The 15219-nt window shown below is 43.9% G+C and overlaps 1 protein-coding gene across 1 annotated transcript in view; it reads right to left on the minus strand.

Annotated features, from left to right (window-relative positions):
* STAB2 (stabilin 2) overlaps positions 1-15219 on the minus strand; it is a 172033-nt gene that overhangs the window by 116022 nt on the left and 40792 nt on the right. Inside the window, exons 10-15 of the mRNA XM_027541952.1 lie at positions 10659-10792; positions 8989-9071; positions 7475-7624; positions 5820-5963; positions 4734-4790; positions 4454-4579 (exon numbers count right to left, since the gene is read on the minus strand). Coding sequence (XP_027397753.1) covers positions 4454-4579; positions 4734-4790; positions 5820-5963; positions 7475-7624; positions 8989-9071; positions 10659-10792 — 694 coding nt within the window. The remainder of the gene's footprint in view (positions 1-4453; positions 4580-4733; positions 4791-5819; positions 5964-7474; positions 7625-8988; positions 9072-10658; positions 10793-15219) is intronic.

The following is a 15219-nucleotide window of genomic DNA, read 5'->3' on the forward strand; positions in this document are numbered from 1 at the left end:
CAGCTGGCCAGCCCTGGAAGTGACGGTTTCTGTAACCCTGGTTCTGTTACCATAAGACCTTGAGCAAATCACTTAGCTTCTGCATCTTAACTTTCCCTGACAACTACTTTATGGAACCTAGCAGTGAGGACTTGCAGGCAGAAGCAATGCCAATACAAGCTTGAATGCTCAGTGGCAGAAAGGGTGGGGAAAAGTGGGGACCCTTGAAAATACCAGACCAAAGTAGACTTCAAACTCCCAGAGGGCAGGAACTGGGTCTGTCTGGCTTATTAATCACTGCGTCCCCAGTCAGCACAGCAGGACCTGCATAAACATCTGTGCCAGCAAGTTATTAAAGGGAGGAGGGAAGAGGTCCTGAGAAGGTCACTGAGCTGGGCCTTGGGAATCTGAGTTTAGTCCTGGTTCTTCTTCTGTGTGACCCTGAGCAAGCATCTCACACCTCTAGACTGCAAAATAACAGGGTTGGTTTGGACCCCTTCCAGCCCTCTATTTTATAGGAAAGACTTTATCAGCTGGATTATCCACTTCTAAAGCCTCAAGACTTAATTAGCATCGGACCCATTCTATAGGCAACTGGAGAATGAAAGGGACAAAGAGTTGATCAGCATCACTCCACTATTGTCTGAACCTGCCACTTATCTGGCTGGGGGCCATTATCCAGCCAGAGTTTAGTCCAGATGGCTTAGATCCACAGGATTCGCTTACAGGTGATGCTGTCGGAGAGCTTGTTGGTGCAATGCATTCTTTCCTTTATGTGGACATTCACTTCCTACTTGCTGTTTTAGGTGAAAACAAACAAACCACAAAACTGAGTTGTTTGGTGCCAGAGACAGAAAGGGAGAGTTTTTCTACCAAATAGTGACTACGACCTTGAACTCTGTAAATTCACCTCTTTTTGTCCCATTTTGCTCACAAGGTCTTTGTGAATTGGCAGGGGCTGGTCTCTTGCTCCCTTTGCTTTTATTTCTATCTAGTTCAGTGATGAAGTCATACGCTGGGGCTTGTGATCAGTAGCTATGGTCTCTGCAGGGATCAGATAGTTCAGGACTGAAATTTTGCTTCAAGGAGAAGCAGAAAGATAACTGGGAAGGAAACAAGGCATTCCCAAAGCAGAACTGGAAAACATCCTTCTAATGAAACCAGTCTACCTTTCATTTCATTGGCCTAACTGATGGGGAGCTTATTGTCTCTAGCTGAGGCGCCTCTCTGAAGTTAAAACTGAAGGATGTCATTAAGATTCATGGAGAAAGAGGGAGCTTCCTATAGGTTGAGGAATCTTGACCCACATTGGCTCTGGACCAGAGAAAGCGGTAGAAAAGATGATTCTATTCCTCACCTAGAAACTGGAAGTGGAAAAACAATTTGAGACTCAGGATTGAGAGACTTGAAGTTATATGTTCTTTGTGAGAAGTAAGATATTGCCTTTGAGAGAAATGAGATTGAGAGCCAGGAGCAGTGCTGTGCTGTTAAATCCATTCTATAAGGAAAAAATAAGCCCTGATTTATAGTACTGGCCAGTTTCCATGGTGTCAATATTCCTACCAGGGACTGAGTTCAAGCTACTGATGTGATTTCACTGAGTGGAGCTGGGAAGTTGTTGTTGTTGCTCAGTCGCTAAGTCGTGTCTGACTGCAGCACACCAGGCCACCCTGTCCTTCACCATCTCCCGGAGCTTGCTCAAACTCATGTCCATTGAGTCAGTGATACCATCCAGTCATCTCACCCTGTCACCCCCTTCTCCTACTGCCCTCAATCTTGCCCAGCATCAGGGTCTTTTCCAGTGAGTCAGCCCTCTGACTCAGCTGGCCAAAGTAGTGGAGCTTCAGCTTCAGCATCAGTCCTTCCAATGAATATTCAGGACTGATTTCCTTTAGGATGGACTGTTTGATCTCCATGTTGTCCAAGGGACTCTGAAGAGTCTTCTCCAGTACCACAGTTCGAGAGCATCAATTCTTTGATGCTCAACCTTCTTTATGGTCCAACTCTCACACTGGTACATGACTACTGGAAAACCAAAGCTTTGACTACACAGACCTTTGTCGGCAAAGTGATGTCTTTGCTTTTTAATATGTTGTCTAGGTTTGTCTAGGAGATGGGAAGAGTTACATTCTATTCTCGAGAGCCTGAGTGAGGCAGCCCCAGTCACTGCTGGAAGGAGTTACAAAAAGAGAAGCTTCTCGAACAAAAGTGCTTGACAGAAAAGCAGCAAGGGTGACTTTTTCTATTCTAGCTAAAAGGTTTTAATTTTAAGTTCACCTGATTAGGTTTCTGAGAACTCCTTTATTCTTATTAAAAAGTATCTGTATCAAAGAAAAACCATATAATCTCAGAATTTTAATAGATTCCCAGGGGAGAAATTATTACTTCTTTGGCTTTTAAAATTAAATATGAGTATGAGTTCTAAAGAGAAGACTAAGAGCTTTCCTATAATAGCTAGGTTTCAGGAAACCTGAGTGTGAATCATATTTTTAAAATAGCATCCTATTTTAAAGGCACTGGGAAATATGACTTTTTCAATGAAAACCTGTAACAAATCTCTAAATATGTTTAACATCTGCTTGTAACATAAGAGATTACCTTCTGACTTATTTCCTTGATACCTATTTTTTTTTTTTTTTAATGCTAAGTATTCTGGATGCAGGGCTTCTCAGGTGGCACTAGTGGTCAAGAACTGGCCTGCCAATGCAGGAGGCAGAGACACGGGTTCTATCCCTGGGTTGGAAAGATCCCTGGAGGAAGAAATGGTAATCCACTCCAGTATTCTTGCCTGGAGAATCCAATGGACAGGGGGGTCTGGGAGACTACAGTCCATAGGGTTGCAAAGAGTCAGATATGACTGAAGTGACTAAGCATGCAGGCATTCTGGATCGGGATATCCTCGTAGACACCTGAAAGTATTCCAGAAAGGGATGTGTCCATGTGACCCTCTGCATCATTCAGGCAACAAGCTTCAAGTGCCAAAAGCAGTGTGACTTGATATCGGAGTTAGAAAGCTGGTGCTTACCAAAATGTCTATTTCCAATGCCATGAAATCAGAATTTTCTGTAATCTACCTATTTAACACGTTCCCTGGGTAATTCTCTTATTAAAAAAAAACTATTTACTTATTTTTAGCTGTGCTGGATCTTTGTCGCTGCACAGGCATTTCTTGGGGCAAGTGGGGGCTACTCCCTAGTTGTGGTGTGCAGGCTTCTCGCTGCAGTAGCTTCTCTTGTTGTGGCTCCCTGGCTCTAGAGCACAGGCTTAACAGTTGTGACACAGGGGCTTAGTTGCTCTGTGGCATGTGGGATCTTCCTGGATCAGGGTTGAACTTTGTCTCCCTCACTGGCAGGATTATTTATCACTAAGCCACCAGAGAAGCCCTCCCTGGGTAATTCTTAAGCACACTGAAGTTTGAGGATCACTACTCTAAGAGACTCAGACCCTCTGTGTAATCAACACCGATCTATGCGAGGTCACAAGTAGTTTTGCCCCATTTCCAAGATGGTGGCAGGACCTCAGGGCACTGGGGAAAAGCTTGTGGCCTTTCTTATAATTTCACTAATTGTCATTCTAATAAAAAATTCCATAATTAGCTAACCTTCTTTTCAGTTGGGCTTCCCTGATAGCTCAGTTGTTAAGAATTCGCTTGCAATGCAGCAGATCCCGGTTCAATTCCTGGGTCAGGAAGATCCACTGGAGAAGGGATAGGATACCCACTCCAGGATTCTTGGGCTTCCCTTGTGGCTCAGCTGGTAAAGAATCTGCCTGCAATGTGGGACACCTGGATTTGATCCCTGGGTTGGGAAGATCCCCTGGAGAAGGCTACCCACTCCAGTATTCTGGCCTGGAGAATTCCATGGACTGTACAGTCCATGGGGTTGCAAAGAGTCGGACACGACTGAGCAACTTTCACTTTTCTTTTCCATTTAAGGCTGTTATTCCTGAAAGAGGAAACACTTTAAATGGTGTCCATTATTTTTACCTTAGACTGAAAGAGTAAAACAAATCTCCTTTCTTGAGGAGGACATGCGAGAGTTGAAGGTTTATGATGTATAAGGAGAGGGTTATTGTGGAGAGAACTGAAAGCCATAGAAAGAGTTGGGAGCCCCTAAAAATAACATTATTTTTACATTTAACCTAGACTTGACACAGAATGCCCTGCCAGGCTTCATTTTTAGATGGTTTTAGAGTTGTAGGGAACTTAAAATTTATGATTTTGCTATTGAGAAGTCTTAGAAGAGAAAAGACACATGTCTTATAGTGACATGGAACTCTACTGGGGAGATTGTAGCCACATCTAGGCTTAGTTCCAGAGCACTGTGATTGATTAATGATGTCTGCCTTGGTTGCAGAAATGTAAGTGGTACATGTGCTACTTATTTGTTGTCCTTAAATTAGAAAAAGCCTGTATAGGTACAGACTGAAGCAGTGATGCTGTCATGACACCATTAGAGTACACAGGATACAATACCTCTGAAGAAAGGAGATAATCAAGAGTGCCATCCTTCATGTTATTCAATGCTTCATCACTTGGAACAAAGACAGTGTATGGTCCACCAACCCCATCTTCATTTAAGGCATGTCCCACACTGGTTTTCTGTGTTTAAGAAATGAAAATTTGTATCTGTAACCTATCTCAGATAGATACATGAATTCCCCAGAAAGTATTTATAATTGATACCCCCTGCTAATTTTATTGTACCAAGGACTAGACATAAAAAACTTTCTAGGAGTTCATGAAAAGTACATACCTCTAACAAAGATCTGAACTTGCTGTATCTTGGTTGTAGCATGGTCATTATGGTTTGCTAAAAAGAGACATTTTGCTTAAAGTTCAGTACAAAAAAGGGAGGTGGTTTAGGAAACAGCTGCTTTAACATGAAAAGACTGATGACAGGATTTCATGGAAGTGTGGACATCTATGGGCTTCCCCAGTGGCTCAGAATCATCTGAATCTGCCTGCAATGCAGGAGACCTGGGTTTGATCCCTGGGTCAGGAAGATCCCCTAGAGAAGGTAATGGCAATCCAGTCCAGTATTCTTGCCTGGAGAATTGCATGGACAGAGGAGCTTGGTGGACCACAGTCCATGAGGTAAAAGAGTTGGACACGACTGAGTGACTAACACTTTCACTTTTCTGATGGAAAGCTAAGGGTAAATAAAGAGGAAAGTGGACATCTATAAAAGGATCTGGCTAACCACAACACATTATACATGTGCTTCCTGTGTTTATTTCAACAGTAGTTCAGATCTGCATGTTCTGAAAGTCTTTGCATGCTAAGTCACTTCAGTCATGTCTGACTCTTTGCAGCGCTGTGGACTGTAGCCCGCCAGGCTCCTCTGTCCATGGGATTCTCCAGGCAAGAATACTGGAGTGGGTTGCCACGCCCTCCTCCAGAGGACCTTCCCAACTCAGGGATCAAACCTGCATCTCTTATGTCTCCTGCGTTTGGCAGGCGGGTTCTTTGCCACTAGAGCCACCTGGGAAGCCCCAAGATAGTCTTTGGCCATCATCAAATAGATTAGAAGGAATGAATTTTATCACAGGGAGGATATGCCTTCCTCCATAATGCACAAGGGATAAATTTATGTGACAATTGGTCTGAGTTATCAGGTGTGTCTATGAAAAAGATCACAAAATCAACCTCTTTCCTACACCTGCTGCTGCTAAGTCACTTCAGGCGATGCCTTTCTCTTTCTCCACAGAGGTGTCAGAATTCTACTAAAAACAGAAATACAAGCCCATGGTGCTGGCTTGCATTTCTTCATGAACATGACTCTCTGAGGAACAAGGGAAGATGGATTTGACTTGACATTACTTTTACCTGAAGTTCTCACCTCAGTATTGCTCTCAAACGTGGGCACCACCTTGTCCATGGCTCTGTCGAGGATATGCAAGAGCCCGTTGGAAGCAAGTATATTCCCTTGTATAATTTTTACCGTCTTTTTGCTTCCATAGAGTTTAAGCTTTAGCTGATTGTCCTAAAACACCAAGGAAAAATAAAACTAAATTAATGTGTGTCCTTGAAAATCGAGCACTGGATTAGAAGAAGTCTTAAATCCTTGGGTTCTGTCATTTATTGGCTGTATGATCTTGGATAAGTTCCCTAACCTAAAACGTGGATGATGGTTTCTGCCCCATTGAATTCACAGGTCTTTCCTTGAGCTCAAATGAGATAACATATGAAGTCACTTCTGACTATCAATGATTGCTAAATGGGAATAAGGAATTACTGTATAGTCTCCCCCCAAAAGACGGCAAGCTACAAAGGGACCCCAAACTCTTCAATTTATTGTAAACTCATTACTTACCTACTTTAGTGTTTCAGACAGAAGAGGCACACAATAAAAAATATGTGCTGAATGAATAGGTAAATGAATGAATACATGTCCTTGTGAGAAAGGAAACCACATCTGCATCCATACATCCACTCATCTATCCATCCATCCACCCACCCACCCATCCACCCACCCACCCATCCATGCATCCTTATACACACTGTACAACATACTGGTTAAGGGTTCAGGCTTTGGGGGACTTCCCTGGGGATCCAGTGGTTAAGAATCAGCCGTCTAATGCAAAGGGTGCAAGTTTGATCTCTGGTTGGGGAACTAAGATCCCATACGTTGCAGGGCAACTAAACCGGCACATCACAATGACAGAAACTATGTGTATTGTGACAAAGATCCCACACACTGCAACAAAAACCCAGGGCAGCCAAAAAAAAAAGTTACAATGATTCACGTTTTGGGATCAGGCAGACCTGAGTTTGAATCGTGCCTTTGGCGCTTATTGTGTGACCTTTCAGTTTTCCCACTGGAAAAACGTTCACGGGATTGTTGTGAGCCTTAAATATCACAAATAGAGATTTACCCCAGTATCTTGCATGTACTAAGTGCTCACTGATCTATCAACTATTGATATTTGGTGAAATGCAACCAGATAGGTCATAACCACCCCCCAACCCCATCCCCTGCCACCACTGTCTGTTGATTGACCATGTGCCCTTCAGCTCAGTAAAGTCACAAAAAATTATTTTAAAACAAACAAAAGAGAATTAACGGCATTAGGAGAGATGGAGTGTTGAGTTGGAGAGGGTGGATACTTGGCCACCTAAAACAAACAATCCATTTCCTTTTCTAAGATGAGTGCTGATCTGGCTTTGTGCTGATGCTTCTAGGAAATGGGTTTACTGTCAGTTTTCTCCTTCCTGCTGGCAGTTGAATGATGGTTGCCTTGAAAACTAATTCAGACCAGGGCAAAATCACTTTACAATCCCATTTCTGTTAACAGTGCATCGCCTGCACCTGAGCCTTTCCAGTGTTGGCTCTTTGTTTTTGTCCTAGGTAGGGAAGTACTGTGACAAATGAGGAACAAGGAAAGAAGTTCTTCATAACCTTTCATGACCCCTGGACACCAAGAGAGCGCCCGCTGTGGCCATCGACTCAGTGGACGCTTTGGTTCGGAGAGTGAAGATCAGAGAGCCCCTTACCTTATCTTCACTGAAGATCTCTCCGGACTTCCCCGTCAAAGTATAGAAGGTGTCTGTGTTGTTCATTTGCTCAGTGCTCATCTGCCCAGCAATTATATGGAGTTTCACAAAGTACTGAGCAGCTTTGTTATCCAGCAAAAATTCATTTACCTGAGAAAAGAAAGCCTATTTCTTCCATCTCTATGGAGGTTTGGAGGAGAAAAATGAGGTTTGGGACTCAGGCTATGACTCATTCATCATCAAGAACATCAAAGTGAGTGTACAACTTGAGTCTGGGCTCTTTGAGGTACAGACGACTGTCCCAGAGTTAAACTCCCCTGGGCCAGGTCGTAAAGGGGGCAGAAATTTGGAGAGTGGGAGCTGATACGTGGTACACTCTCAAACTCTGGGGCCTGCTCTAGCAGGGAACCAGTGGGGAGCATTGGGGCCAGAAGGACCAAGGTGGGTGGCAAGAGTCAAGGAATCAGTCATCTTGAGCCCAGGAATCAGTTGGGAATGAAATATGAAGTTGTGTAAAAAAACAGGTAGAGTGGACAAAAAGAGATTTTGAATAGAAAAATTAAGAATTTTTAAATCCACTGGACCAAATGGACACTTTGTCAATATTATATAATCAACAATCATTCAACAGAGACCTTTCTTAATCCTGTGTAAATTCAATCTCTATATTAAACCGGCGATCACATGCAAAGTGTCTAGCGCAGGCACCTTCAACATCCACTAGCTCTCCTACCCCACAGGGGAGATGTGAGTGCATCTTCAGAGATTAATGACATATTCATCTTGGGCAGATGAATGGCGGTGGCATATTAGGAGGAGAGAGTCTGAAACTCTCTGGGTGTTGATTTAATTCAGCACACATTACAATCACAAAATATCTTGGATTAAGGTAAACCAATTCCATATGAATCAGTATGTTCACTATCTACACTAAACCGTATCTAACTATGGCGCTGATACTACCACAATGGGGCACCTCCACCGGGTACTGTGGGTTTCATTCCCACTGGTGGGCATTATCTGAGATAGCGGCTGCTCCCATTGAAGACTACACTTCTCTTCTAGTTTCCTCTATCCTTGTTGCCATTTATGGTGATTTTAAAGAAACAAATACCTAGCTGGTACGTAAGTTTAATTCCTCCTGTGGTGAGTGAGCAGTTTTGCATAAAGCAAATCTTATTTAGCATGTGACAGCAGCTGAGAACCCTTAGGGATTACCCTTGAGGGGTAATGATTGGAAGAGGGCACTGGGGGGTCTTGTAGGGAGCTGCAAATGGTCTTGCTAGATACATGTGACGGTTCATTGAGCTGTGCACTCCTAATCGGTATACAATCCCTAAAGGTGTCATATTTTACAAAAAGTTTACAAAAGAAATTGCCATCCTTGTCATCAGTAGATTTAATTTCAATGGAGGTTTCCCACTTTAGATAAAGAGGATACTGTCTACTAAGGTTTTTTTTTTTTTTTTTGCCTTAGCTCCTATTTATAAAATAAAGTTATTTTAAATACTTACATTGAATCCTTTTAATCCCTTGTCTGTCGGCAACAGCACAGTAAATGGTCCCAGGTTACTCAGTGGCCAGGCATAAGCTTTGTCTTAGGAGCCGAAATACACAAAGAAAGAAAACAGCAAATGGGTCAGTGGCACATGAGAAGTAAAATCAGGCAATGACCCTTGTGGTCCACTTAGACCTTCTGACTCCTGAGTTTCTCTGTTCTAACTGGTATTATGCAGGCCCTAGAGGAAGTGAAATGCTAAGAAAGTGAAATGTTCCTCACAACTGTGTGATTTTCCCTGCAACCACCGTCTTGGCTCAAAGATACCCTGGGATGAGAAGCTCTTTGAGGGTCATGTGACAAAAATCATTGGCCACCTTCTGCCCCTATGCCTGACTTTTCAAGCTGTTACCATCTTAGTGAGTAAAGATGTAGCTCTTGTTTCATCCAGGAGATGGAAGAGCTCAGAAGAGCCTCATGCTTGGTTTAATGCTTTGTGGCTGCCATTGTGACATGCTCAATACTTTTTGAACAAAGAACCCCTGTCTTTTCATTTGTACTGGGCTCTACCAGTTTCATAGCTGGTCCTGTTTCCATGTTCCTGGGGAGCTGGGACAGCAGGCTGGGCTCTGTGCTCTCACACACGAGACCACGTGTCCTAGCACCTTGTAGGCCAGGCAGGTAAAGGGTGACTAGGCTTTGTCCAGAGAAATGCCTGAGGGTCTATACAGCCTGCAAAGGACACTGCCCTCTTTGTCTGCTCTCACTGATATTCTAAAAGCACAGAGAGGAAGGAGAGAGATCCCAGAGGCCCACCAGTGATGCCAGACTGCCCATGGGGTGTCTTGCAAAGAGCAAGCTGTTTGTGTAGGATGCATGTTATCTGCCTTGAGAACACAGCACCGATCCATGCAGAACACTTTCTTCCCTGTCTGTGCTCTTTCTGGGAAATCGTGCTTGCTGACTGGTCAGTTCTAGAGACTGATATGTTAAAGATTTGTTTGATTGCTCAAGCCCATTTTCTGTTGATCAGCAAAATTTGTGTCTTGTTGAAAATCTTGTCTAATGCTGTAATCGGCTCTATTTCATATGTGAGGGAGGGGTAATGACCTCTTGGGGGCCTTTGGACATGCAGGAGGGTGTTTTTGGCTGTCACCTTGTCCAGGGGCTGTTGGAAAATGCGTCACTCTAGATTGTTAGTGGTTCGGGTGGGAAAGGATGCTAAACACCCATCGATGAGTGAGACGGTCGGTCACGTGCCATCAAGACTATGCCCCACATTCAAACAGCACCTCCACTAAAGAGCATGAATACCGCCTGCCAGTATTACCTGTCAATGTTGTTTCCCATCTGGAGGACCCATAAGGTCAAGGGAAAGAGGATGGTATCCATCCTGACGTCTGTAGCTGCCTATCTCACTGCTGTTGCAGACCTATTACTCAGTGGTGACCCCAGGACCTTTGCCTCAGCTGCTGCACTACTGGATCTCTTGGCACTAACTCCTGTCTCCTTGGGACATCTGTCTGTCCATTTCCTTCCACTTGCCCTTCCTAGAAAGGGCTGATCCTGCTAGATAAGAGGCTTGCCTATCCTGAACACCCCTTTCTGAGTGATTGTGTGTCTCAGATATCCTTGCCCACCAGAAGGCTGCCTTTTCTGTGGAAATGTGCACCCATGCCTGCATACCCAGGAGCGAGATGAAAGAGGTCAGCCTTCCTTGCCATTTTCCTCTGGGTTCGGTGTTTAATTCTCTGAGTCGCTCCATGATGTTTCCGTAACAGGTTGAGCCATCGCCTATGTAACCTTTCCGACAAGTGCATCTACAGAGAGCGTGAAAACATATTTTCAGGGTCCCAAAGTCATTGGATGTTGAGATCATACAGTTCAAACCTCTCACTGTGCAGAAGGGGAAGATGATGCTCAGAGTGGGATAGAGACAAGGCCAGAAGAGTGGGATGAACACAGTTGAGCCTTCCTAATGTTCTGGTTAACACACAGCAGCCCACAAGAAATGGATACTTAATACATTATGTGCGTATATGTAAACATTGCTTCCCTGGTGGCTCAGATGGTAAAGAATCTGCCTGCAATGCAGGAGACTTGGGTTTGATCTCTGGGTTGGGGAGATCCCCTGGAGAAGGGAATGGCAACCCCCTCTAATAGTCTTGCCTGGAGAATTCCATGGACAGAGGAGCCTGGCCAGCTACACTAGATTTCTTTGTATACTCTTTGTTTTCAATATTTTTTCTAAGCATGAGCAAGAGCAAACTCAGGGAGATAGTGGGGACCAGAGAGGCCTGGCATGCTGCAGTCCCAGGGGGTTGCAAAGAGTCAGACATGACTTAGCAACTGAATAACAACATGACCAAAAGCCCATGTACATCAGAACCATTAGGACTTGCTACAAATGTAGGGTCTCAGTCCCTACTGCAGAAGCACAGAATCAGAATAAGCTGAAGCTGGCCTCAAGTAAAGAGTCAGAGGTGTGGACCTGTTTGAAAGCTTCTTCCCCTCCTCTTCCTTTCTGAGATCTCTGCTCAACCATCCCTTCCTAGGGGAACCTTCCTTGATTTTCCATCCCACCCCCACTTGGTACATCATATCCCCCTTAGTGTGCCATGTAGCTCGTGGCACCAAGTGGCTCTTTTCTGCAGCACCAGTTCCAGTTGTAATTTTATCCTCATCTGAGTGGTTATTTGATTAAGATCTACTTCCCCTTCTGATTTGAGAAAAAAGTGAGGACAAGGGCAATGTGTGTATTCATTCATTCTTATAAACCCAAGATCCAGTGCAAGCCTTGGTCCATAGTAGGTATTTAATGAATAATTGTAAAATAAACAAAAATACATAAACAAGGAAAGTCACAGAATTTTATATAATAGTTTAGGTTCGCAAAGGAGAAATGGAATTAAAGATGTACTAGCAGTGGTGTCCTGGTAGATGTTAAACACCCAAATCTCCAGGGGAAAAAATAGCTCTGATTTGCAGCCTTTGACAATTTCCATGGTTCACACTCCCGCCTCGGCCAATCTCAAACTACCATGACACTAACCAGCCAGCAAGTTCCTGAGAATTTAATCATCGGCTCTCAGGACTCAATAAGCCCTAGCTTTAGCAAACCACTGCTCCCTAGCAAAGACTGGCTGGCGGCTGGCTGAAATTGGCAAGGTGCTTAGGAAGGTGACATTCACCAGGATCTTGGTGGTAAGTGAGAAACAGGAGATGGGGAAGAACAATTCAGAGAGGAGAGATGCAAGGGTGCTGTGAGCAAGCATACCACAGGTATGACTCATGTGTAGAACAATTTCAAAGAACAATTAGACCCTTGCTAATCCAGTTATGTTTCTAAATCAGTCCCATGGCACAAAGATATATATCTTCAATGTTTGCTGAAAAAATGTTTCTGAACAAATCCCTTGCTTGGATTGCTGCAATGACTCCCTAATTGGTCTTTCTGACCTGAGTTTTCCTCCCATTAAGTCAGTCTTCCACACAAGCCCTGGGTGGTCTGTCCTAGATGGCAATCTGGCATCTCTGTGCTTAATTCTCTCAGGGGCTCCTTTTGTCTATAACAGGGGTCCCCAACCTCCAGAATCTAAGCCTGATGATCTGAGGTGGAGTTGATGTCATAATAATAGAAATAAAGTGCACAATAAATGCAGTGTGCTTGAATCATCCTGAAACCACCCCCGTGCATGGAAAAGTTGTCTTCCATGAAACTGGTCCCTGGTGCCAGACACGTTGGAGACTTCTGATCTATGGGATATAGTTTAAGTGCTTAGCAGGCATTCAAGACTTCAAAGAGGGGAATCTTGCTTATGTCTCCTTCCTGCTGTTCACGCAAAATTCTAGCAACAATTTGCTTTTTTTCTAGACTGTTCTGTTATTCTCAGGTGGGTGTCCTGCCAGGACCATTCTCATAGCTCAGGTGTGACCTGCTCTGGGCAGCCTTACCTGACCTCCCAACACTTTCCCCACAGAAGCATCCTGTCGGTACCTCTACCACAACCATTCCTACCAGAATGGCCTCGTCAGGTTGTTTCCCCCTCTGTTAGCTGGAAGCTCTCCTAGAATCTGGATCCCACCTTATTTCTTCTCCCTGTATTCCAGCACCTGGGACAGTGCCTCATTGTTGAACCAATTATTTTCGAAGTACCTACTGAAATCTAGAAACTGTGCTAGGGGAGAAGGCTATAAAGACAATAACAACAGATATCTTGCTCTTTTAGCATCATGTTGTTGGAAATGAGCCTGAAAACAAATAACTGATGATGACATGATAAAGATTACTTAACATCTTTGGGCCCCAGTTTGCTCATCTGTGAAATGGGTTTACTAACAACATTAGGGCTATTGACAGAAGAGACAATGCATGGGTCATCTTCTATGACTAATGCAGCATGATTTGGAATATTCTGCATAGACTGATTGCCACATCAAGAAGGCATAGACCAAATAAATCCCTCTTCTGGGTGAACTAAATTACTGATGGCCCCATATTTTATCAATGTCACTCAGCCAGCCTTTAACCTAGGCTTCGTCCCTGTTGAGGCTCCCTGGTGGCTAAAGAATCCACCTGCCATGCAGGAAATGTGGGTTCAATCCCTGGGTTGGGAAGATCCCCTGGAGAAGAAAATGGCAACCCACTCCAGTATTCTTGCCTGGGAAATCCCACAGACAGAGGAGCCTGGTAAGTTACTGTCCATGGGGTTGCAAAAGGGTCAGACATGACTCAGTGACTAAACAATGACAAAAACAACTTCCCAGCTGAGGATAGTTTTCTTTTGAGGGTGGTAGTCAAGGAGACTTTTTAGTGACACACAGACCCCTAACATTGATGATTAGTTCCACGGACATTCTAGACACAAGTTTTAATGCAACTTCTATTATTCTGATGTTCCAGTTTCATTTTTCTATTTTATCTTCTCAAATGCAGAAGAAATAAAATGTTTAAAGTGTTCTCAAGTTTTCTCAGAAGATAGTACAAAATGTGTAAGCTGGCCAGTGCTGTGATCACTGTCAGAACCTGGGTTTCAGCACAGGACGTGCTCTGCGGATGTGTGTGTGCCTGTGTGTACGTCTGGGAGGGGTTTGTGTGTGCGTGGTGTGTATGGAGTGCTTTCTGTGTGCCAGGTTCCTCTCACAGATGGATGAATGCAATCTTATTTAATCCTCATCCCAGCCCTGCTTGGAGGCTAAAGTTTTCCCCTTTTGTGACAGAAGAAACAAGTCAGAAAGATTAAGGGAGGTGGCAGAGCTGGGTTTGAACCCAGGGGTTCTGATACCCACGCTCTTTCTCTTTCCACAGAGTGTACAGATCCATTTACTTGCCCAGAAAGAACACAGTGACCATCAAACCTGGGGAAAATCCACCCATTCAAGACCCATATATAAAAGGTATGTTAGAGGAAGCACAGAAACTGTTCTATGTCTACCGTGGCTCTGAGCTCACTACAGCAGAATGGGCTTTTTGCAGATGGTGGTGACAATGAGAACCAAGAGTAGCCTCGAGATGCAAGCCTCTGCCTCGGAGACAAAAAGACTTGGGTTCTAGCCTTAGTTCACCCACTGATAAAACATAACACAGCTGAAGAGGAGTTTCCAGAACATTCTGTCATGAATCTTCACGACAACTGTATGAAGCAGACATCACCGCTCATTTTATAGATGGAAGAACTGAAGCCAGAAAGACTACATCATGTTCCCAAGGTCATGAATCTGACAGATACCAATGTGGAGACTTCAACCCAGGTCTTTAAATTCCAAGTACCATCTTCCCACCAGGGAAACTGTGCCTGTCTCAGGAATTTTCATGCAAATATTTTTTACTCAAGGTAAACCCCTTCTTTTGAAACCTGGAGTCCAGAAAACACCACTTTTATATGTTCACATTCCCCAGTTTTCACTTTCCCCTTGTTTTGCACCACTGCCAAGCACTGTTTCATAGATGACATGTGCATTAGAGGTCACACTCCTGTCATTGCAATGGACATTCATTTTCCCAGTGGCAATGGCTTCATTCTCCCATGCTCTGACCACTTTACACCATGTTTTCAGATCAGGTCAATATTTCAGGGTGTCAAGATCACTATCAAGGAAATCATTATTGAACAATTCATTGATTATACAAAGACGTACTGAGCCTCTACTATGCTCCTTGCATTGTGCTATGTGGGGGTGGGGGTGGATGCAAGGCTGAATAAGACACACTTCCTGCCCTTCAAGGACATTTTGGCATTGACTGGCC

Source organism: Bos indicus x Bos taurus, chromosome 5 (genome assembly GCF_003369695.1).
Source record: "Bos indicus x Bos taurus breed Angus x Brahman F1 hybrid chromosome 5, Bos_hybrid_MaternalHap_v2.0, whole genome shotgun sequence".
NCBI classification, from domain to species: Eukaryota; Metazoa; Chordata; class Mammalia; order Artiodactyla; family Bovidae; genus Bos; species Bos indicus x Bos taurus.